The sequence below is a fragment of the Malaclemys terrapin genome, chromosome 7, assembly GCF_027887155.1.
Source record: "Malaclemys terrapin pileata isolate rMalTer1 chromosome 7, rMalTer1.hap1, whole genome shotgun sequence".
Taxonomy (NCBI): domain Eukaryota; kingdom Metazoa; phylum Chordata; order Testudines; family Emydidae; genus Malaclemys; species Malaclemys terrapin.
In genome coordinates, this window is record NC_071511.1 from 42097592 (window position 1) to 42123635 (window position 26044).

At 42.1% G+C, this 26044-nt stretch overlaps 2 protein-coding genes across 6 annotated transcripts in view; one reads left to right on the top strand and one right to left on the bottom strand.

Annotated features, from left to right (window-relative positions):
* The window catches only part of CENPP (centromere protein P), a 345180-nt gene that overhangs the window by 219911 nt on the left and 99225 nt on the right, over positions 1-26044 (top strand). The window lies entirely within an intron of this gene.
* The window catches only part of ECM2 (extracellular matrix protein 2), a 46066-nt gene continuing 35139 nt past the window's right edge, over positions 15118-26044 (bottom strand). For all 3 annotated transcript variants that reach the window (XM_054033767.1, XM_054033768.1, XM_054033766.1), the window contains 5 exons: positions 25146-25281; positions 23465-23622; positions 22508-22647; positions 17981-18307; positions 15118-16909 (listed from right to left, as the gene is read on the bottom strand). In XM_054033767.1, coding sequence (XP_053889742.1) covers positions 16696-16909; positions 17981-18307; positions 22508-22647; positions 23465-23622; positions 25146-25281 — 975 coding nt within the window. In that variant the 3' untranslated portion in view covers positions 15118-16695. The remainder of the gene's footprint in view (positions 16910-17980; positions 18308-22507; positions 22648-23464; positions 23623-25145; positions 25282-26044) is intronic.

Here is a 26044-nt window from a genome sequence, read left to right on the forward strand (position 1 = left end):
AAACTGTAGAACATTAGAAGGCTCAATTTAATTGTTCCTCTTCCAAGATTCCTGAACAGTTTAAAAATGGGGAGTATACAATGAGATGTTTGAAGAATGGTAATGAAAAACTGTTAGTTAGCAATGGAGTTGGAGATACTGCTGTTTTAGAAGTTATCTGAAGAATTATAAAAGGCTTGAAATTAGAAACTTGACAATAACATTTATTTTTGGTTCACAAAAGTGTTATAGAGGATTGCACATGATTTGAATGCTACATTAAAAAGCAATACAAAAAAGGCAACTCTGGCATGGTTCTCATAGTTTTATCATCACCATGATATGTGATAGTTGCTGTATTAGCTACAGAAAGTTAAGTATAATCAACATTTGTCACAAATACATTGTGAGATTAAGGGTTTGTCTATCCCAACATTTAATTCTCAGCAAACTGGGGTATGAATCTACTCTGCACTAGCTGCTGCAGACTAATTTTCCATGTGCATCTTGCTGGCATATATTATCAGTTCATTTATGTGCTTTGATTAGTTCCATGTCAAAGAGGACTAGATCAGTGGGTCTCAAACTTTTTTACTGGTGACCCCATTCACATCGCAAGCCTCTGAGTGCGCCCCCCACCCCCATAATTAAACACACTTTTAAAATATTTAACATCATTATAAATGCTGGAGGCAAGCGGGGTTTGTGGTGGAGGTTGACAGCTCATGACCCCCCATGTAATGACCTCGCAACCCCCTGAGGGGTCCCAACCCCCAGTTTGAGAACCCCTGGACTAGATTAAAGCTCACAGACAAACACTTAATTTTTGAATAGCAGTTTTAGATACTTGACTGAAAAACATTGTTTAAAATGCAAAATGTTTTTATCATCTGATAATTCAGCTGCCTTTTGTTGAATTTAATAAGGAAGTACACAATATATGAGATTGTACTTAAGAGCACATAAGACTTATTCATGATTTTAAGTAATAGCTAATTTAACAGTTGCTTTTACTGTATCTTTTACCTGAGTAAGAATAAATACAAAGACAAATTTAATATTGTTCTTAGTACCAGAGAAGTGTGCAAGGGTGTTAGTAACCTAAAGCTGACTCACCAATCTGTACCTTTAGGAAGGGTCCCCACATGAGGTAAATTGATGAGGTAGTAGTTTAAGTACTGAGGCCTGGTCTACACTACGGGTTAAGGTCGACTTTAGCAGCGTTAAACCGAATTAAGCCTGGACACGTCCACACAACGAAGCCCTTTCTTTCGACTTAAAGGGTCCTTTAAACCGGTTTCTTTACACCACCTCCGACGAGGGGATTAGCGATAAAACCGGCCTTTGCGGGTCGGAATTGGGGTAGTGTGGACGGAATTCGACATTATTGGCCTCCGGGAGCTATCCCACAGTGCTTCATTGTGACCGCTCTGGACAGCACTCTCAACTCAGATGCACTGACCAGGTAGACAGGAAAAGACCCGCGAATGTTTGAATTTCATTTCCTGTTTGCCCAGCGTGGAGAGCACAGGTGACCACGCAGAGCTCATCAGCACAGGTAACCGTGATGGAGTCCCAGGATTGCAAAAGAGCTCCAGCATGGACCGAACGGGAGGTACGAGATCTGCTCGCCATATGGGGAGATGAAGCAGTGATAGCTGAACTCCGTAGCAGTAAAAGAAATGGAAAAGTATTAGAAAAGATCTCCAAGGCCATGAAGGACAGAGGCCATAACAGGGAGACACAGCAGTGCCGCGTGAAAATTAAGGAGCTACGGCAAGTTTACCACAAAGCCAGAGAAGCAAACGGAAGGTCCGGGGCAGAGCCGCAAACTTGCCGCTACTACGCGGAGCTGCATGCGATCCTAGGGGGTGCAGCCACCACTACCCCAACCGTGTGCTATGACTCTCTCACTGGAGAAACACACAGGGAAGACGGATCGGGGCACGAGGAAGATGACGATGGAGGTACTGTAGGTAGCTCACAGCAGCAAGGAAGCGGAGAAACCGGTTTCCCCAACAGCCAGGATATGTTTGTCACTCTGGACCTGGAACCAGTAACCCCCGAACTCACCCAAGACCCTCAGGGCATACAGGAGACCTCTGGTGAGTGTAACTTTGTAAATATTTGTAAACATTACAAAAAAAAAAGCAAGCGTGTTTAATGATTAATTTGCCCTGGCAATCGCGGCCAGTACATCTACTGGAAAAGTCTGTTAACGTGTATGGGGATGGAGCGGAAATCCTCCAGGGACATCTCCAGAAAGCTCTCCTGGTTGAAATGGGGTGATTTTATTAAGGGGACATTCAGAGGCGCCCGTTCCTGCTCTTCTGACCAGAAATGTTCCCCGCTGTTAACCACGCGGTGGGGGGAGGGGTGAAGTGATCATCCCAGAGAATCGTGTGTGGGGGGGGGTGGTTTACTTGTGTTTGTGCCGCATGTTAACCGGGAAACAGCAGCCCCTCCTTTTACATTGAAACCCCATTTTAAATGGACAACCCAATTCATCCTTGATATGGGAAATGCGCTGCTGTTTGCAACCTTTCCCGCATGTTAAGAAGGTTAAAAAAGCCAAAACACTGTGGCCTACCATGGCTGCCTGCAAGCCGAAATATGCGACCTTGTAATGAAAGAGTGTACCCATTATTCTCTAAAATGTGTCTTTTTTAACCACCTCTCCCTTCTCCTCCACCAGCTGCAAATGTTTCTCCTTCGCAGAGGCTCGTGAACATTAGAAAGAGAAAACGTAGGACGAGGGACGATATGTTCACGGAGCTGCAGATGTCCTCCCACGCTGATAGAGCACAGCAGAATGCGTGGAGGCAGTCAATGTCGGAGATGAGAAAAGCCCAATATGAACGAGAGGAGAGGTGGCGGGCTGAATCGCGGGATGAACAGAGCAAGTGGCGGGCTGAAGACGATAGGTGGCGTCAGCTTGCAGACAGACGGCAAGAGGCAATGCTCCGTCTGCTGGAGCATCAAACTGATATGCTCGAGCGTATGGTTGAGTTGCAGGAAAGGCAGCAGGAGCAGAGACCGCCGCTACAGCCCCTGTGTAACCAACAGCCCTCCTCCCCAAGTTCCATAGCCTCCTCACCCAGACGCCCAAGAACACGGTGGGGGGGCCTCCGTCCAACCAGTCACTCCACCCCAGATGATCGCCCAAGCATCAGAAGGCTGGCCTTCAATAAGAGTTAAAGTTTTAAAATGCAGTGTGTCCTTTTCCATCCCTCCTCCCCCACCCATCCCAGGCTACCTTGGCAATTATACCCCTACTTCTGTGAGGAACTAATAAAGAACGCATGAATGTGAAAAAACAATGACTTTATTGCCTCTGCAAGCGGGAGGGGAGGGTGAGGTGGTTGGTTTACAGGGAAGTAGAGTGAACGGGGTCGGGGGGGGGGTTGGAGGGTTCATCAAGGAGAAACAAACAGAAGTTTCACACAGTAGCCTGGCCAGTCACAAAACTCGTTTTCAAAGCTTCTCTGATGCGCACCGCGCCCTGCTGTGCTCCTCTAACCGCCCTGGTGTCTGGCTGCGCGTAATCAGCGGCCAGGCGAGTTGCCTCAACCTCCCACCCCGCCATAAATGTCTCCCCCTTACTCTCACAGATATTGTGGAGCGCACAGCAAGCAGCAATAACAATGAGGATATTCTTTTCGCTGAGGTATGAGCGAGTCAGTAAGCTGCGCCAGCGCGCTTTTAAACTTCCAAATGCACATTCCACCACCATTCGGCACTTGCTCAGCCTGTAGTTGAACAGGTCCTGACTCCTGTCCAGGATGCCTGTGTACGGCTTCATGAGCCATGGCATTAAGGGGTATGCTGGGTCCCCAAGGATCACGATAGGCATTTCAACATCCCCAGTGGTCACTTTCTGGTCCGGGAAGAAAGTCGCTTCCTCCAGCTTTCGAAACAGAGCAGAGTTCCTGAAGACGCGAGCATCATGTACCTTTCCCGGCCATCCCACGTTGATGTTGGTGAAACGTCCCTTGTGATCCACCAGGGCTTGCAGCAGCATTGAAAAGTACCCCTTGCGGTTTACGTAGTCGGTGGCTTGGTGCTCCGGTGACAAGATAGGGATATGGGTTCCGTCCATGGCCCCGCCACAGTTTGGGAATCCCATTTCAGCAAAACAATCCACTATTGACTGCACGTTGCCCAGAGTCACTACCCTTGCTATCACCAGGTCTTTCATTGCCCTGGCAAATTGGATCACAGCAGCCCCCACCGTAGATTTGCCCACTCCAAATTGATTCCCGACTGACCGGTAGCTGTCTGGCGTTGCAAGCTTCCACAGGGCTATCGCCACTCGCTTCTCAACTGTGAGGGCTGCTCTCATCTTGGTATCCTGGCGTTTCAGGGCAGGGAAAAGCAAGTCACAAAGTTCCATGAAAGTGCCCTTACGCATGTGAAAGTTCCGCAGCCACTGGGAATCATCCCACACCTGCAACACGATGCGGTCCCACCAGTCTGTGCTTGTTTCCCGTGCCCAGAATTGGCGTTCCACGGCATGAACCTGCCCCAGTGACACCATGATTTCCACATTGCTGGGGCCTGTGCCTTGTGAGAGGTCTATGTCCATGTCAATTTCCTCATCACTCTCGTCGCCGCGCTGCAATCGCCTCCTCGCCTGGTCCGGGTTTCGCCTTGGCATGTCCTGGCTCTGCATATACTCCAGGACAATGCGCGTGGTGTTCATAGTGCTCATAATTGCCGCGGTGATCTGAGCGGGCTCCATGATCCCAGTGCTAGCTATGGCGCCTGGTCAGAAAAAAGGCGCGAAAGTGGTATCTGATGGACCAGGAGAAGGAGGGAGGGCAGGAGGGAGGGAGGGCCGAGTGACGACATGGCGTACAGGTACAGGAACAGGGAGAAACACAAACAACTGTCACACAGAATGGTCCCCCCAAAGATTAAACTGAAAACCCTGGGCTTAGCAGGCCATTGATTTCACGGAGGAAGGGGAAGCAAATGAATACAGAACAAATCTATTTTTTACATCTTAAGCTGGCAGCCGACGGTGCAGCATGAGTGATAGCCTCTCCAGTATGATGATGACAGTTACCAATCATAAAATACCATCATCTGCCAAAAGGCAAGGGGCTGCTGCTGTGTAGCAATGCAGCCCCACGTCTGCCAGCCCCACGTCCGCCAGCACCCAGCATCGCCCTCTGCCTCTTCTGGGTGCTTAGCAGACAATACTGGGCAATTGGCAGAAAATAGTATATTACGACTGGTAGCCATCATCATCGAAACAGTAGCATGTCTGCCCAGGTGGCCATGATTGACAGCCACTCCAGTACGACGACGATGGGTACCAGTCATAATATACCATCGCCTGGCAAGGGGCTGGTGCAATGCAGCCCTACGGCTGCCAGCCCCACGACTATCACTCATGCTACACCGTCTACCGCCAAAAGGCAGTTAGCAGCTGCTGCTGTGTAGCAATGCAGTCCCACGTCTGCCGGCACCCAGAGGACATATGGTGACGGTGAGCTCAGCTGAGCTGAGCGGGCTCCATGTTGTCTGCACAGGTAACCCAGGTAACCCAGGTAAAAAGGCGCGAATCTATTGTCTGCCGTTGCTGTGACGGGGGAGGGAGGGGCCTGACGACATGTACCCAGAACCGCCCACGACACTGTTTTGCACCATCCGGGCATTGGGATCTCAACCCAGAATTCAAAGGGGCGGCAGAGACTGCGGGAACTGTGGGATAGCTGTGGGATAGCTACCCATAGTGCAATGCTCCGGAAGTCGACGCTAGCCTTGTACTGTGGACGCGGTCCGCCGACTAGAGCACCTAGAGCATTTTATGTGTGGACACACACAATCGGCTTTATACAACCGATTTCAATAAAACCGGCTTCTATAAATTCGAACTAATTTCGTAGTGTAGATATACCCTGAGTGATTAACTAATTGCTGGGTGATTGAAGCTAACAGTTAAAAAAGAGGCAGGAAGAGACATTGAGGGGGAAGGCTAGAAGGAAGGGCCAGAGAAGCCTAAGGTCTCAGAGAGGTGAGATCTCTCCCCAACTGTTGCCCTGGGCCTTGGTAGTATGTAAAGACTTATGCTCTGGGGAACAAACCTGTATAAAGCCCATTGTAAATAAACCACTTGGTGCTGAACTTCTCACTGGTGTGCATGATGACTGTTTTCAGTAAGAATCTAGGGAACCCAGCCCTGTGACAGGAAGGGACCTGCCCTGTACTATACATGCCTGCTTCAAACAAGGATGATTGGATTTTTCCAAATTCTCTGCCGTTCTTCCCTTCCCACTCTTCCTCCTTCACTGAGGCTATGTACACACTACATCTTACGTTGGTATAAGTTACATCACTCGAGTGTGAATAAGCCACCCGCCTGAACAACGTAAGTTACACCAACCTAAGCACCCGTGTGGATAGTGCTATGTTGGCAGGAGAGCTTCTCTCGCTGACATGGCTACTGCTGCTTGCGGGGGCTGGAATAATTAAGTTGATGGGAGAGCTCTCTCCGGTCAGCTTAGAGCATCTGCACTAGCAGTGCTACAACAATGCAGTTGCAAGCTCTGTAGTGTAGCCTTAGGCTATTACACTAGCACTTACGTTGCTCAGGGGTGTGAAAAAAACACCCTTCTGAGAGACATAAGTTACGCTGACAGAGCTTCTCCTGCCAACATAACTACTGCTGCTCGTTGGATGTGGTTTAATTAAGTGGACAGGAGAGCTCTCTCCTGTCAGCATTGAACGGCTGCATGAGCTATCTTACAGTGGTGCTGCTGTAAGCTCGCTAGTGTAGACATGGCCTTAGTCATGTGCAGGGACCAGGTATAAACACTTAGCTTTCAAGCATGAGGGATGAAATCTACGCCCCAATAAAGTCAGTGGGGGTTTTGCCAAGCGTCCCCATCTATTTAAGTACATTTGTATTTATGTATATAAGTATTTTGAGGTTCCATACATACTTGTGTGCAGTCACTTTGAACATTCTGTACTTTGTACTTGTATTTAAGCACATTTTAAAGGTATTTAATGCATAAGTAACTTTATCTGCAAGTACTTTTTCAAAATAGATTTTGAAACAATCACATCCCTCTCAACTGTTCCTGATTCTGGTTGGCCTCAGAACCCACAGTCCCAGGTTGGGAGCTACAGACCCTGAGTTCTGGCTTTCTTGGCTTTTTTCTGTTGGCCCTGCTGTTGCACCAGCCAGGGAGAATGGTGGTCCCACCCCTTCATTTCTGATAGATCACTGCAACTGGTAATGGGGAGACTCGCTGCCGAGACCCAGCCCAGCAGCAGCAGAGACACATTGCATGGTGCAGCCCAGCCATGGTCTTCAGTAGGGCCAGGATTTTACCTGAGGCCCCAAGACTCAATGCCCAACTGTTAATAACTCTGGCTAGCAGAGCACTTCCCACATAACATAAATGTTATGCTGCACCCTGTAAAGTGGCTCATTCCCCCTGTTGTCCAAGAGGCATAGTTTCTCAAGCAGGCACAACAAGCCAGATTTTCAAAACTTTTTAGATATCTAAAAAGGCAGATAGGCATCTAGTGGGATTTTGCAAAGCATCTAAAGGTATGTCTACACTACGAAATTAGGTCGAATTTATAGAAGCCGGTTTTATAGAAATCGGTTGTATACAGCCGATTGTGTGTGTCCCCACATAAAATGCTCTAAGTGCTCTAGTCGGCGGACCGCGTCCACAGGACTGAGGCTAGCGTCGACTTCCGGAGCATTGCACTATGAGTAGCTATCCCACAGTTCCTGCAGTCTCCGCCGCCCATTGGAATTCTGGGTTGAGATCCCAATGCCTAAATGATGCAAAACAGTGTCGCGGGGGGTTCTGGGTACATGTCGTCAGGCCCTTCCCCCTCCGTCAGAGCACCGGCAGACAATAGATTCGCACCTTTTTACCTGGGTTACCTGTGCAGACAACATACCATGGCAAGCATGGAGCCCGCTCAGATCAGCTCACCGTCACCATATGTCATCTGGGTGCCGGCAGACATGGTACTGCATTGCTACACAGCAGCAGCAGCTAACTGCCTTTTGGCGGTAGACGGTGCAGCATGACTGGTAGCCGTGGGGCTAGCAGCCGTAGGGCTGCATTGCACCAGCCCCTTGTCTTTTGGTAGAAGATGGTATATTACGACTGGTATCCGTCGTCATCGTACTGCAGTGGCTATCAGTCATTCTGCACCGTCGGCTGCCAGCTTAAGATGTAAAAAATAGATTTGTTCTGTATTCATTTGCTTCCCCCCCCTCCGTGAAATCAACGGCCTGCTAAACCCAGGGTTTTCAGTTTAATCTTTGGGGGGACCATTCTGTGTGACAGTTGTTTGTGTTTCTCCCTGATGCACAGCCACCTTTCTTGATTTTAATTCCCTGTACCTGTATGCCATGTCATCACTCGGCCCTCCCTTCCTCCCTCCCTCCTTCCCCTGGTCCGTCAGATACTAGTTTTTCGCCTTTTTTTCAGACCAGGCGCCATAGCTACCACTGGGATCATGGAGCCCGCTCAGATCACAGCGGCAATTATGAGCACTATGAACACCACGCGCATTGTCCTGGAGTATATGCAGAGCCAGGACATGCCAAGTGAAACCCGGACCAGGCGAGGAGGCGATTGAAGCGCGGCGACGAGAGTGATGAGGAAATTGACATGGACATAGACCTCTCACAAGGCACAGGCCCCAGCAATGTGGAAATCATGGTGTTACTGGGGCAGGTTCATGCCGTGGAACGCCGATTCTGGGCACGGGAAACAAGCACAGACTGGTGGGACCGCATCGTGCTGCAGGTGTGGGACGATTCCCAGTGGCTGCGAAACTTTCGCACGCGTAAGGGCACTTTCATGGAACTTTGTGACTTGCTTTCCCCTGCCCTGAAGCGCCAGAATACCAGGATGAGAGCAGCCCTCACAGTTGAGAAGCGAGTGGCGATAGCCCTGTGGAAGCTTGCAACGCCAGACAGCTACCGGTCAGTCGGGAATCAATTTGGAGTGGGCAAATCTACTGTGGGGGCTGCTGTGATCCAAGTTGCCAGGGCAATGAAAGACCTGGTGATATCAAGGGTAGTGACTCTGGGCAACGTGCAGGCCATAGTGGATGGGTTTGCTGAAATGGGATTCCCAAACTGTGGTGGGGCCATAGACGGAACCCATATCCCTATCTTGTCACCGGAGCACCAAGCCACCGAGTACATAAACCGCAAGGGGTACTTTTCAATGCTGCTGCAAGTCCTGGTGGATCACAAGGGACGTTTCACCAACATCAACATGGGATGGCCAGGAAAGGTACATGATGCTCGCGTCTTCAGGCACTGTGCTCTGTTTCGAAAGCTGGAGGAAGCGACTTTCTTCCCGGACCAGAAAGTAACCGCTGGGGATGTTGAAATGCCTATCGTGATCCTTGGGGACCCAGCCTACCCCTTAATACCATGGCTCATGAAGCCGTACACAGGCAGCCTGGACAGGAGTCAGGACCTGTTCAACTACAGGCTGAGCAAGTACCAAATGGTGGTGGAATGTGCATTTGGACGTTTAAAAGCGCACTGGCGCAGCTTACTGACTTGCTCAGACCTCAGGGAAAAGAATATCCCCATTGTTATTGCTGCTTGCTGTGCGCTCCACAATATCTGTGAGAGTAAGGGGAAGACATTTATGGCAGGGTGGGAGGTTGAGGCAAATTGCCTGGCCGCTGATTACGCGCAGCCAGACACCAGGGCGGTTAGAGGAGCACAGCAGGGCGCGGTGCGCATCAGAGAAGCTTTGAAAACGAGTTTTGTGACTGGCCAGGCTACGGTGTGAAACTTCTGTTTGTTTCTCCTTGATAAACCCTCCGCCCCCCCCCCACCCGGTTCACTCGACTTCCCTGTAAACCAACCACTCCACCCTCCCTTCCCCACTTCGACCACCGCTTGCAGAGGCGATAAAGTCATTGTTATTTCACATTCATGCATTCTTTATTAATTCATCACACAAGTAGGGGGATAATTGCCAAGGTAGCCCGGGATGGGTGGGGGAGGAGGGAAGGAAAAGGACACACTGCATTTTAAAACTTTAACTCTTATTGAAGGCCAGCCTTCTGATGCTTGGGCAATCATTTGGGGTGGAGTGACTGGGTGGCCAGAGGCCCCCCCACCGTTTTCTTGGGCGTCTGGGTGAGGAGGCTATGGAACTTGGGGAGGAGGGCTGTTGGTTACACAGGGGCTGTAGCGGCGGTCTCTGCTCCTGCTGCCTTTCCTTTTGCCTTTCCAGCATATCAGTTTGATGCTCCAGCAGCCGGAGCATCGACTCTTGCCTTCTGTCTGCAAGCTGACGCCACCTATCATCTTCAGCCCGCAACTGCTCTGTTCATCCCGCGATTCAGCTCGCCACCTCTCCTCTCGTTCATATTGTGCTTTTCTGATGTCTGACATTGACTGCCTCCACGCATTCTGCTGTGCTCTATCAGCGTGGGAGGACATCTGGAGCTCCGTGAACATATCGTCCCGCGTCCTCCGTTTTCTCTTTCTAATGTTCACTAGCCGCTGTGAAGGAGAAAGATTTGCAGCTGGTGGAGGAGAAGGGAGAGGTGGTTAAAAAAGACACATTTTAGAGAACAATGGGTACACTCTTTCGTTACAAGGTCGCATTTTTCCTCTTATAGTGAGGGCCTGCCGGTTTGGTGTGAGAGATCACTCACGCAGTGCCAGGCAACAGATTTCGGCTTGCAGGCAGCCATGGTAAGCCACAGTCTTTTGGATTTTTCAACCTTCTTAACATGTGGGAATGGTTTCAAACAGCAGCGCCCTCATTTCCCATATCAAGGATGAATTGGATTGGCCATTTAAAATGGGTTTGCAATGTAAAAGGAGGGGCTGCGGTTTCTGGGTTAACATGCAGCACAAGCGCAATTAAACCCCCTCCCCACCCAATTCTCTGGGATGATCACTTCACCCCTCCCCCCCCTGCGTAGCTAACAGCGGGGAACATTTCTGTTCAGAAGAGCAGGAACGGGCACCTCTGAATGTCCCCTTAATAAAATTACCCCATTTCAACCAGGTGACCGTGAATGATACCACTCTCCTGAGGATAACAAAGAGCAATAAGGAATGAATGTTGTCTGTATGCCAGCAAACACCGGGATCATACGCTACAATGCTTTGTTATGCAATGATTCCAGACTACGTGCTACTGGCCTGGCATAGTAAAGTGTCCTACCATGGCGGACGGGATAAGGCAGCCCTCCCCAGAAACCTTTTGCAAAGGCTTTGGGAGTACATGAAGGAGAGCTTTCTGGAGATGTCCCTGGAGGATTTCCGCTCCATCCCCATACACATTAACAGACTTTTCCAGTAGCTGTACTGACCGCGATTGCCAGGGCAAATTAATCGTTAATCATTAAACACGCTTGCTTTTAAACCATGTGTAATATTTACAAAGGTACACTCACCAGAGGTCCCCTGTGTGCCCTCAGGGTCTTGGGTGAGTTCGGGGATTACTGGTTCCAGGTCCAGGGTGACAAACATATCCTGGCTGTTGGGGAAACCGGTTTCTCCACTTCCTTGCTGCTGTGAGCTACCTACATTACCTCCATCCTCATCTTCCTCGTTCCCCGAACCCTCTTCCCTGTGTGTTTCTCCAGTGAGGGAGTCATAGCACACGGATGGGGTAGTGGTGGCTGCACCCCCTAGAATGGCATGCAGCTCCGCGTAGAAGCGGCAAGTTTGCGGCTCTGCCCCGGACCTTCCGTTTGCTTCTCTGGCTTTGTGGTAGGCTTGCGGTAGCTCCTTAATTTTCGCACGGCACTGTTGTGCGTCCCTGTTATGGCCTCTATTCTTCATGGCCTTGGAGACCTTTTCTAATACTTTGCCATTTCTTTTACTGCTACTGAATTCAGCTAGCACTGATTCATCTCCCCATATGGCGAGCAGATCCCGTACCTCCCGTTCGGTCCATGCTGGAGCTCTTTTGCGATCCTGGGACTCCATCATGGTTACCTGTGCTGATGAGCTATGTGTGGTCACCTGTGCTCTCCATGCTGGGCAAACAGGAAATGAAATTCAAACGTTCACGGGGCTTTTCCTGTCTACCTGGTCAGTGCATCTGAGTTGAGAGTGCTGTCCAGAGTGGTCACAATGAAGCACTGTGGGATACCTCCCGGAGGCCAATAACGTCGAATTCCGTCCACACTACCCCAATTCCGACCCGCAAAGGCCGATTTTATCGCTCATCCCCTTGTCGGAGGTGATGTAAAGAAACCGGTTTAAAGGGCCCTTTAAGTCGAAAGAAAGGGCTTCATCGTGTGAACGTGTCCAGGCTTAATTCGATTTAACGCTGCTAAAGTCGACCTGAACTCGTAGTGTAGACCAGGCCTAAGCAAGTTAGGTACCTGAGTCCCATTGAAAGCAATGGGAATTAGATGCCTCACCTGCTTAGGCACTTTTGAAAATCCCAGTAGTTGCCTATCTGCCTCTTTAGACACTTAAATATTTTTGAAAATCTGATCCAGTGTCTCTAGGACACTGGGTAGTGGTACACTGTGCCATCCTCTGCTACAGGCCTTTCAGGCACAGTTTTGCCTAGCTTGGATGAAAAGTGAAACCGTTCAATAGCATTCATTATCAATGACTTATAACTGGCACAGGGACACAAATAATATTAATTAAAATGTAGAGAATTCAAAAAATGATTCAAATGGATTTGTTAAGTTTCTTGTATAATGTTGTGGCCATTGAAAATAGAACAGCAAAGTGTGTACATGATTATTTGAGATGCAGAACTCTAATTTTGGCCATTTTGACCTGAATGGCAATGAAATTTTGAAGAAATTGTTATTGGATACTTGTGATAAAGTTTTTGAAAGTAATCCCTGTGTGCAGTAACCTCAACACACCCAAAAATAGATATGATGCTGACAATGTATTGGGATGTATTAGGCGAGGTATATCTAGTAGGGATAAGGAGGTCCTGCTTCCGTTGTATAAGGCGCTGGTGAGACCTCATTTGGAGTACTGTGTGCAGTTCTGGTCTCCCATGTTTAAAAAAGATGAACTCAAATTGGAACGGGTGCAAAGAAGGGCGACTAGGATGATCAGAGGAATGGAAAACCTGTCGTATGAAAAGAGATTAGAGGAGCTTGGGTTGTTTAGTCTGACAAAACGAAGGCTGAGGGGGGATATGATTGCTATCTTTAAATATATCAGAGGGATAAATACAAGGGAGGGAGAGGAATTATTCCAGCTTAGTACTAATGTGGACACGAGAACGAATGGATATAAACTGGCCGTGGGGAAGTTCAGGCTTGAAATTAGACGAAGGTTTCTGACCGTCAGAGGGGTGAAATATTGGAACGGCCTTCCGAGGGAAACGGTGGGGGCGACGGACCTGTCTGGTTTTAAGATTAAGTTAGATAAGTTTATGGAGGGAATGGTTTAATGGTAAAACATAGTAGCCAAGGAAAACCAAGCAATGGTACGTAAATAGCATAATGGCCAACAAGGGCCAGGCTAGAGACTCTTGCCTACATGCTCGGGGTAGTACTGATCGCCATATTTGGGGTCGGGAAGGAATTTTCCTCCAGGGTAGATTGGCTGAGCCTCTGGAGGTTTTTCGCCTTCCTCCGCAGCATGGGGCAGGGATCACTAGCAGGAGGGTCTCTGCCGATTGAGGTCACTAAAACACAGGATTGGGGACTTCAATGGCAGAGTCCAGGGAAGGGTCATGTGGCCTGCAGCATGCAGGGGGTCAGACCAGATGATCATAATGGTCCCTTCTGACCTTAAAGTCTATGAGTCTATGAATGTGTGTTGTTACTTGAATAACTAGATACAAGTAAGCCATTTCAGTAGATGTTCTTGTGATGTCTGCATGACCTAGCTACTTCTAAAAGGTTGAAAACATTTATGCCACTATCTATGACTTCTGACAGTTCCACAAAATCATGCAAAGAACTCCTGAGGATCGAAGAGAACTCTCACCCCACTAGCTAGAGTGGAGCTTTGGGGGTGGAGGGCTGGGAGCAATAAATATTCTCCCTGTGGTCAAGGAGGAAGAGTTCTCAACTGGGAGTAGCCGAAGCAGTGTTCACATGCCCCTGCTCCTCCTTCCCTCTCCCGCCCTCTCGTATGTGAGAAGCTTTTTCTCTTCTGCAAAATATATATGTATTTCTTCTCTTGTTTTATTATATTATGATGTTGTTCAAACATATTCCACAGTTAGATGTTAGAACTAAGAATACACTTGTTATTTAATTTCCCTAATGACATAGCTGGTTGGGTAATACAGAGCAAAAGCTTGAGGAATGAATAAGTCTAACTTGCCCATGCTCGATATACATTGAAATATTTAGAGGAATCAGAGAGGCGATCCTAAGTCATTAATACTCCAGGGTCCAATTCTGTTCCTCTTTAAGTCAATGGGAGTTTTGCCATTAATGACAGTCCTTTATGAAAATTTTATTTTAAAAAAATTATCCACTATATTTCCAATTCCCTTTCTGCAGTTGGTCTCTCTATTAGAAGGAGTTGCCCTTTTTGAACATGTTTCCTAAAAGATTGAATTAGAATAGAAAAAATAGCCAGTTATGAAAATGTAATATATAAAATACGCGTCCCTTTCTCTCCTATCACAGTATGTAAGAAAATACATGAATGTACGTAAGGGACTTTTTACCACCTAAAATGATCAGATATTTCAAAAACCTTTTCATAATTTATACTAATTCACATCTTTAAAATTCCTGTTTCTGGCCCCAATATATTAAATGAGATTTTCCATGCACTCTTTTGCTTACAATTGTTTTAACAATACACAAAGCTCTGTGATAAAGAGACTTATGTTTCTGGAACTTCTCTTTTGGGTAGATTTGTATGCTCAATATGTTTTTTGCGGATGCATTTTTAGCGAGAACTTCTCAACAGTGCTGAAAAACAACTTCAGTGTTGTCTTTTCCTTTTAAAACTTGAATAGCAGTGTTTTGATTTGTAATTTTTTAATATACTTTCTCTTAAGTCTAGACCTTATTTAACAGTATATAATATTGTCATCCTCGCCAAAAAATTTAAATTGAAAAAAAGCTCTGAAAATGTAGTTTGTCACTTACTTTTTGTTCACAGAACATTGTGTATTAGATACTACTGAGAAACCTAAAGGATTCAATGCGTAGAAATGCAAAAATATTTTAATTATTAAATAAAGTTGTGAAAAGTAGAACATTGTATAAAAAAAGTTAATCTGTATGTCATACCTGTATGACCATACTTAACCAAGCAAAATAACCAAAGCAGTTGTTTTTACAAAAAAGGCCACATACCACACCAATTTTTACAAGCAGTGCATTATACATAATTTGGTTTGCAGTCAGGCAGAATATAATTGTGCTTCATGTATAGTCATCTAATTTTATAAGAGAAAAATTAAAAGAAAATTAACAGGATTCTATCTTCTATACATTAGTGGTTGTTCCATTTTAGAGAAAACAGAGTAATCTGCCTTGTGTATGTGCACTATATATGCTGTATATAATAGCTATTGATATTAAGTTTTAAAACAAAAAACTCTTGGTCCTTGACTCTTTATGTATGAATCCTATATTTGTGTACATTAATTTACATAGTGAATTTGCATAGTAAAAGTGGGAAATAATATCCATATGTTCATCTGCATCACCAGACCCGACTGCAGAATAATTTCAACTCCAGAGGAAGGGGTAAAAACCTGGATGTGCACATGTGACTTCAGACTCTTTTGTGTGCTGCCTACTACAACATAGAGGCCTTTTTTAAAGGGCAACCCTGTTCCATCTTCTCTTTCATCCATTCAGAAAAAGAAAAGATCATTCAGGATCAGCAGTTTATCTGGTAAAACAGAGTGGCAGTTTCTTATAATATCCCTCGGAGGAGCAGGCCAATAGATTATTGAAAATAATTATCTGGAAAATAAAAGGTGTGAGTCTTTTATAATCATTCCCTACTGCCATCATAAAAATGGCCATACTGGGACAGACAAAACGTCCATTTAGCCCAGTATCCTGTCCTCCAACAGTGGCCAAAGCAGGTGCTTCAGAGGGAATGAACAGAACAGGTAATCATCAAGTGATCTATCCACTATCGCCCATTCCTAGCTTCTGGTTAACAGAGGCTAGGGACACCATCCCTGCTCATCTTAGCTAATAGTGATTGATGGATCTATCCTCCATGAATTTATCTAGTTCTTTTTTGAACGCTGTTAATGTGTTGGCCTTCTCAACATCCTCTAGCAAGGAGTTCCACAGGTTGACTGTGCATTGTGTGAAGAAATACTTCCTTTTGTTTGTTTTAAACCTGTTGCCTATTAATTTCATTTGATGAGCCCTAGTTCTTGTGTTATGAGAAGGAGTAAACAATACTTCCTTATGTACTTTTTCCACACCAGTCATGATTTTATAGACCTCTACCATATCCCCACTTAGTCTCTTTTTCAAGTTGACATGTTATTAATAGTACTTGAAAAAGTCCCTTATTAAATTGCATATTTTTGCATGTGTGTATATGTATATTTAACAGTATAAACTAAACAAATCAAGCAGTCTTTAGGTGATACACTAATATATCAATTGACACCGTTAGGAAAATAATAGCGTATGAACAGTGCTGAGACATCTTTTAACTAGGAGATCAGCTGATCTGTGTATCAGATGGAGAATAAATAATGTCACTTCAGGTAAGAAAATGGGTTTTGCAATGAAAATATATGATATTTGTTATTTGATCTTCTGTGGTTTCAGAACAACACTGGAATAGGATCTTATGCATGAAAATGCATATGGTGACAGCTCTCTTGTATTGATAAAATTGTTTTCAAGATGAAGATGTTCCAAACGTGAATCTTCAACCTCCTCCTCATCATCATTACTGTCATCATCAACATTGTCATCATTGACAACAGCTCTACAGATGCGTTCTGGAGGGACTGTTCTGTGAAATCATAAGATACATTTTGGCTTAGTTACTAAAGTGTACTAGTAAGCTCCTTCCATACAAGTTGTTCATTTTAGAGATACTGACTAAGAAGGTTTTTCTAAAAAAGGTTTGGACTTGATCAGCATTAAAAATAGTTATAAATTACCCCAAAGGTAGTGATAGTCTTTCAGTTCTGTCTGAATTAATAGATATATGCTACTTGAAGGTTCAAGTAGACATAATTGGTATATTTCAAAACTGAATTTACGTCACAAATTATACTTTGTAACACAGTGTGAATGTTTCTTTTTGCATTGCTACCTCTTAATATAATTACTTATCTTTTATTAAGAAATTCTTGGAATACATTAGTTATTAGATAAATTCTTGTCTTGACAACATGGACAAGATTCTTAGCCCATGGAGCTGCTTTGTGCTGTTCAGGCAATGCAAACCAGCTGAAAAAGTGCCCTAAAGGAGCACTTGAGGATTCCCCTGGCAAAGGTGACAGAAAGTTGGTGTAGCTACTCTGAGATCACCTGCTTCATAGGGAGTGTGACAGGGCTGGAGGAGATGTTTCTGGAAAGTGCTGCACTCTGGTGATCCTTGGTTGCATGAGGAGGAGTCTGCTCCACACAGCATAAATTAGACCAGCCCTTAGACTGCTACAAGTTATGTCAGCAGCTAGTTTGGGCCTCCGGTCAGCCTTAGGATCAGAAAAGCAGAAAGGTGACTTAGAGACACCTTTTCCCCCCGCTTTCCTCTGCTGTGGCAAGCAGAGCACAGCTGTAGCTGGGGATTTTGACCCCAAATCTTTAACAAACTGAGTACTTGGAGAATACTGGTACTTCAGAGTTGTACACTTTTAAAAACAGTATTGGGAGATTTAAACCACACTTCTTTTTTGTATATGGTTTTGGAAAATATTGCAATAGGGAATTCAGGATTCAGTCCCTTCTAACAATATTTAAAATATATGGTTCATGGAAAATGTAGAGTAGGAAGTTAATATATTTTAAAATATAGTGTAGTATTTATTAAATCCCTTTTTATATTCTCAGTTAACACAGCAGAATTGGTAAATACCGTATTTTGTTGTTGTTCAGCCTCAGAAAGCTTAATGCCTTCATTTCTGTGATTCCAAATGGTACAAACTTTAATTCATTGTGATCCAAAAATAACTCTCTCAAAGACCGATAAGCTCCATAGAATGACACTGGATCTATTCCATCATTGTTAAGTTTGTTAAAAGAAAGGTAGAGATATTCCAGCCCTGGCTTCATGTGACCAAACACGTATCCGGGTATTCTCTCAATCTGGTTTCCTATAAGTACGAGGTGCAGTAAGGATTTTGGCAGATAGGAGGGAACGTGATATAACTTATTGTAAGAAAGATCAATAGATTCCAAATTCCTGCATTAAAGGAAACAAAAAGGGACATGTAAATGATAGAGTATAGTATATAGTTTACATTGGACTCCATACAGAATAACATTCAGTTGGTGGCAAGAAGTCCAGCTGCTTAAGTATGGGAAAATATTTTTTCTGTGAGAGAGAGTTTCTGTTAATAGAAAGACATTCATTTTATGGTGTGTGGGTAGAGACATAATTATTTCTGGAAAAAAGATCAGAGTAGCAAAAATGTAAGTCAGAGCTTCTCATTCAGGAGCCATTCTTATGCTTTTGTTGTGAGGGGGGAAAATCTGTATTAATATGAGTACAGAGATAGGAAACCCCAGGGACTAATTTTTGCTTGATAAACATCTCAGATTTGCAATAGACTAGTATGCTATATTAGAAAACACCATTTTTTCTTTACAGTTAACAGCTCTTTTCCCATGGCTCCTATCCAGATTCTTTGCATTTTTTACCACTAATGCTTGTTGGCCAAGGTGGCACTAAAATGGGCCTAATCCAGCAACCCTTACACACGTGAGTAGTCCCGTTTGCTTCACTTAATTCAGTGTCCCATTGATACTGACATAAAGTTTGATTTTAAGTTTGTCTTCAGTGGGACTGCTTATATGAATAAGTGCTGCAGGATCAGACCTAGGTACCTGAAGATAAGCATATTTTCTTCAAAAAGTAATATCACCCAGTTACTTTTTATCTTCCATGAACTGTCATGACCCTGTCTGTTAACTCTTAGTTCTTCTTGTGATTTCTGTTTCTTTTTGAGAGTAAAGTAGGGGTGCTGGTGGACAGCAAATAGCAACCCAGCTTCAGACAGAACTTTGTCAGGGATGAGGAGAGGAAAAGTTCTATTTTAATCACCATTTTTAATATGGATTGACTGATGTGATCAACACCTCTGATTATTTATCTAATAAGGAATTTGGCTAGGAAGATATGAGATGTACAGTATATCTTTGTAATAAACTGTTTCTTTTTTATTGTTGGTATTCATTTTGGCTCTGAACAAAACATAATCTTTAGCCTTGAGATCAGGGTAAATAAAAAAATGATATTGTATATTTTTATTCACATTAAGTATAGTAATCTATTGAAAATTAAATTTGAAATTGACAACCTATGTTAATACCAGGGCTGTCAAGCGATTAAAAAAAATAATTGTGATTAATCGCACTGGTAAACAATAATAGAATACCATTTATTTAAATATTTTTGGATTTTTCTACATTTTCAAATATATTGATTTCAATTACAACACAGAATACAAAGTGTACAGTGCTCACTTTATATTTATTTTTGATTACAAGTATTTGCACTGTAAAAAAACAAAAGAAATAGTATTTTTCAGTTCACCTAATACAAGTACTATAGTGCAATCTCTTTATCATGAAAGTTATATTTACAAATGTAGAATTGTGTACAAAAAAAATAATTGAATTAAAAAATAAAATAATGTAAAATTTTAGAGCCTGCACGTCCACTCAGTCCTACTTCAGCCAACTGCTCAGACAAACAAGTTTGGTTACAATTTGTAGCAGATAATGCTGCCCGCTTCTTCTTTACAATGTCACCTGAAAGTGAGAACAGGCATTCTCATGACACTGTTGTAGCCGGTGCCACAAGATATTTATGAGCCAGATGTGCTAAAGATTCATATGTTCCTTCATTCTTCAACCACCATTCCAGAAGACATGCATCCATGCTGATGACAGGTTCTGCTCGATAGCGATCCAAAGCAGAGCGAACCAATGCATGTTAATTTTCATAATTTTCATCACCGTCAGATGCCACCAGCAGAAGGTTCATTTTCTTTTTTGGTGGTTCCGGTTCTGTAGTTTCCATATCTGAGTGTTGCTCTTTTAAGTCTTTTAAGTCTTCTGAAAGCATGCTCCACAGCTTGTCCCTCTCAGATTTTGGATGGCATTTCAGATTCTTAAACCTTGGGTCAAGTGCTGTAGCTATTTTTAGAAATCTTACATTGGTACCTTCTTTGCATTTTGTCAAAGTGTGAAAAGCTGTGAAACTGTTCTTAAAATGAACATGTGCTGGGTCATCATCTGAGGTTGCTATGACATGAAATATATGGCAGAATGCAGGTAAAACAGAACAGGAGACGTACAATTCTCCCACAAGGAGTTCAGTCACAAATGTAATTAACGCATTTTTTTAACGAGCATCATCAGCATGGAAGCATGTCCTCTGGAATGCTGGCCGTAGGAATGGTGACCTTCAGGGCATCCGAATATTTAGCATATCTGACACTAAATACCTTGTAACACCGGCTGCAAAAGTGCCATGTGAACACCTGTTCTCACTTTCAGGTGACATTGTAAACAAGAAGCGGGCAGCATTATCTCCTGCAAATTTTAACTAAACTTGTTTGTCTGAGCGATTGGCTGAAGTAGGATTGAGTGGACTTGTAGGCTCTAAAGTTTTACATTGTTTTATTTTTGAATGCAGTTATTTTTTTGTACATAATTCTACATTTGTAAGTTCAACTTTCATGATAAAGAGATTGCACTACAGTACTTGTATTAAGTGAATTGAAAAATTTTAAATACTATTACTGTAAAAATATTTGTAATAAAAAATATAAAGTGAGCACTGTACACTTTGTATTCTGTGTTGTAACTGAAATCAATATATTTGAAAATGTAGAAAACATCCAAAAATATTTAATAAATTTCAATTAGTATACTACTGTTTAATGGTGCGATTAATCACAATTAATTTTTTTAATCACAATTAATTTTTTTTAGTTAATCATGTGAGTTAACTGTGATTAATTGACAGATCTAGTTAATACCTAAACTTACTATTTGCTATTAAATGTTCTATGAAGAAGTGTTCTGTGTGGCTTGAAAACTTGTCTCTCTCACCAACAGAAGTTGGGTCAATAAAAGATATTACCTCACCCACTTTCTCTCTATATACACTATTAAAATAATTTAAATTAAATTTAAAAAATATTGAGCAGTTAAGTTCGCTACCAAGTTTTAAAGAAAGTCAGATCACTGAACTGGTGGAAGTCACTGGCCGAGTACCTGGAACCAGAGTTTGTTGAAGTATTAAACCAGCTTCGGACAGCAGTAGCCTCTTCCGCAGGTGGGGAGAGAATATTTTCTTCATTTCAGTTTCTTCAACTAATTCAGTTCAATGACTAATTCATTGTTAAGAAGCCAATTGGCAGTTAAAAAAGCAGGAAAGATTATTTTCTCTTCCAATCTATGAATAAAAACTAGATGTGAGAGGATGAGATCTACTAGTTCTAAAATCTTGAAGGACATGGTGACCAGAAACAATCAGTTCACTTAATTATCTACACATAACATTTGCTTTGTTTAATAAATCAGTTAGTTTTAAATGCTATAAAAAAGTTTTGGTAAATGTTTTTGTCTTATGGATCCTTCACTTTTAAGAAAGCTTTATTTAATTAAGGAAAGTAAAATGCTGTTTTTGCATTTAATTGAATTTTAACTTCTATCCAAACAAAATTGACACAAATCACAATTTACAAAATTAATCATAGTCTATTAAATAAGAAATGCATTATTTGCCATTTTCTAGCATAATGACAAATATTAAAATTAAGAATCTGAATAAATATAAGGCAATCTATATAAAAGTGTGTAGATATAGTGTATCCTCCTGGTGACCCACAAAAAAGCACTTAATTTAGTGTAAAATGTATATTTAGTTGCAAATCAACATATGTTAATAGTTACCAATCAATAAGAACCCATCTTTCTTTTTAAAAAAAAACAAAACCCTAAAAAGTACAAATGCAAAACATGATTCAAATAAGATCAGTAAAAAACAAGGTGTCCAGAGTGCTGATTTACATCATGATTAAAATTGGTGATTTAAATAGCTTTGATTTATATCAATCCACCCTACTTGAGGTTTAATGAAATGTTAGCTTGGTTTATGAGTGGAAGTGACCCATGATATCACAATGTTATTTTAAAAGTGATATTATATATTACTTAGATTGTGATAAATTATAATGTGGATGGAAAGATAATTGAATTTGTTAACATAAGAATATTATCATGGTATCCATGGATTTTTAAAACAGAGCTTCTAGGGGGGGGGGTTAAATGAGAGGAGCTTCATTACATGGTACAGATATTACTTTCACAGTAGGGTTTTCTAGTAGTACTGGATAACAAAACAATTAAATCTTAACTTGGTACTTACTCTTGATTAATCCAAGCCAAAGGTGCTATCCTATTTTCTTCTAATTTGTTGTGTTTCAGCACAATTATGTTAATATTCCTGGTATGGTTAAAGCAAATTTCTGAAATTTCTTCTATTTGGTTATTTTCCAGATATAGTTCCTACAAGTACATTTGAAAAAGAAAATTTGAAAAACAATATTTACATTTTTTCCTGTTGTGATTTAAAAAGTTCATTTTTAAGTGTCATTGGCCTCTCATGCTAAAACCACTGTTTTCCAGATATCAAAATAATTACCTGAACACGTCTGCATAATAAACTCAGTAGTAGTAATTGTGTGACTTGATTTTGGAAAAAACTAATATTCAAAATTTAATATACTTTTCATTTGTGGAAACATAAATTACTTTGAAAGACAGATTAATAGAATAATAATTATTTTTAAAAAGCAACAGAGAGTCCTGTGGCACCTTTAAGACTAACAGATGTATTGGAGCATAAGCTTTCACGGGTGAATACCCACTTCGTCAGACGCATTTAAAATATTTTTTAAAACACCTTTGCTTGCTGTTGCATAATGAGTTTGTGGATGTATTGAATGCTAAGACTGTTGTAATATAATTCATGTTTTCTGGACACAAATTTGCCAAGAGGAATAAAAATATTTATTTAATATAGGAAAGGCATGACAAACTTGCAATAAGAATGAGGTATTAGTTGAGGTATGTGAACAGAGTTGGCCAAAACACAGGATTTCCAGTGCCCAGAGATTTAGATGAATGCCATTTGTGGTGGAGTTTGTATAATATAAATAAATAAGTACATTTCTGGCAATAATGACTTTGCAACCAATGACAATATGTCTTTAAACAAATTATTAAGCTGTAAAAATATCATCTGTGCTTTACAGAGGTAGTGGAGTACATACAAAGAAGAAAAGGAATACATCTGGAAAAATAAAGATTTTTGGTCTTTTACCTCAATAGATGTGGGAAGACCTTGTGGGACAGTTCTAAATTTATTTCTTCCAAGGCGCAAATAAGACAGGCTTTTCAAAGGACGGAAAGCTAAAGGACTGACATTTGCTTCACTAAGTTTATTGTCTTCTAATTCTAGGGTCACCAAGTTCTTTAATTCTGTAGAAAATAAAATAATTGGTGATAAATTTTAATAAAGTAATATAGAATCTTGTACCATATTAAAACATGAGCTATGTTGTAACAATTTTTAACATTACTTAAGTCCATTAAAAAAAATGGGGAAATATATTTGCCTGAATGGGTCTTAGCACAGAAAACAATTTTATACTCCCATTCATAGGTGGTAAATTATTTTTATTTTCAATCATTTGAAAAAATTTCAGCCAATTACTGTACCATGTTCAAAAACTATACTGTAAATATAATTAAATTATGAAAAATGCAACTTAAATGTATTGATAATACAAAATTTGTTTACAGCCCATTATATAACTTCTTTATTGTCCTCCAGGAGAGCCATGCAATTTCCAGCATAAGATTATTATTATTTTAATATTGTACTTTCAGAATGGGAAAATAAGGCAGGTGCAGGGAGCTAATGGTAGCACAAGCTCCTTAGTAATTCAAGACCTCAGGAGGGTGCATGGAGCAATATATTGGTGCTGACCTTCTGCACAGATGCCCAAAGATCTGTAGGATTCTCCCACAGCTCTCCAGTCATTCATATGTTTAGTGGTCATGTTAATTGCACCCTTTGTAGGTTCACAGGTCCTTCCCCCACCTCATTGTACAACTATGTGTTGAGAACTCTGCATGGAGTATCCTGTATCTCCCTTCCTAGGGAGTGGGTATTGTAGACCTTGATCTTCCAGATATATTTCAGATGAACTAAATGTTGGCTACTATATGTAAACAAAAAATTATCATTTCATGACAAAAAGTTCTTCATTCTCAATTACAAAATATTAAAGTTCATAAACAAAAATGTTGAATAATTTCATCTAAGTTTTCTTCTGCTTTCTTGAGGCAGAGATCAAAACCTGTTTCCTGTCCCATGAGTATAAAAATATCCATACTGGTTCCACTGTACATAATGCAGCAACACTGGGATGTAGGTGTACATACTCCCTGTGCAGTGCACAATCCAGTTTCCCTAGGGAACTTGAGCATTAGCACAGACTTTGCTGTGAAAAACACTGACATTCCTCAGAATTACAAGATAATTCAGATTTTAAAAACTCAAGTTTCATGCAAGTCTTCTGGGTTTTGTTGCCGTACAGACATCTGGAAAAACACATCTATTTATCAATCTAATGATTAAGTTTCTGTTATTTAACACAATGTCTCTGCCTCCTATAGAAATAAAAGATCCTAGAATCTTGCTGTAGTATGCTGCCTTGATTGGCAATGACTAACAAAAATACATTTAGATCCTGACTGGCAAAGATGGGTGCATGTGCTTAACTTTACTCATGAATGTAAAGTTCAACATGTGTATAAGTCTTTGCAGGATCAGTCTGTTACTCATATTTAACTTTAATTTTTTCCATCTACAGTGGCAGATGAAAATTGGTCTCAAATTCTCCAGATTTTGCTTAATATGCAAGGTCTCAAAATTCTATTCTGCATTTTGAGTTTCAAATCTAATTTCATTGATTCAGTATTCACTTCTTAAATACCTTGTAAACTGTCTTCATCAATAGCATGGAGATGGTTTTCATTTATTTTAAGTTCTTCTAAAGCTGACGGTAATTCAGGAGGGATATGTACTAGTGCGTTTCCATCCATATACAAACGTTTTAACTTTTTCAGGATCTTAATTGGGGGGGGAGAAATCAGAATTCAGTTAACAAAATGTAAAATTATATTGTCAAATAACCTAAAATTGTAATTGCCATTTTACTAACCATGTTAATTTTGTTGCTGATGCTGCTGTTGGTTGTGTTAGGTAAGTTTAATAAAAAGCAGCAGGTTGATAAAATGGAGACTTGAGTCTGATATACACAGAACAGGTAAAGACTGGGTAGCAGTAGCACCTCAACGCTGTTGTGGAATATCCAGTGTTTTGGTAAGAAAGGAGTTCTTTCTCTAAGTACTTGAACCATTGGCCTTTCTGTTAACAAGGGTGTCAGTTGTGAGGGTATGTTTTGTGATATGAACATCTGTCATCCAAGAATTGGACTTAGTTCATCAACCTCTTTCACATGGGCCGGCCAGCCGCCATCCCAGCCATACTGGACCCCAGTCCTGTTACTAATCCTTGACTCATCCAATCACCTCACTTATCTAACCTTTTCATAATATTTAGGAATTCTTAGATACTTACAAGCCTTTATAGTATTTTCATATTATGTACTTAATCTACAGTAGTCAATGTTTTTCAGTAAATCGCCTCTAGGGCTACTGGTCCACTACAGTTCAGTAGACTTTTTGGCTTAGGAGTAGAGGCACGTGGCCTTTTTGCAGGTTGAGAGTTAAAATGATGTATAAGTTGTAAAGCGTCAGTGTTCTATGAAGAAGAGCTCTGTGTGTAAGCTCAAAAGCTTCTCTTTCACCAACAGAAGTTGGTTCAATACAA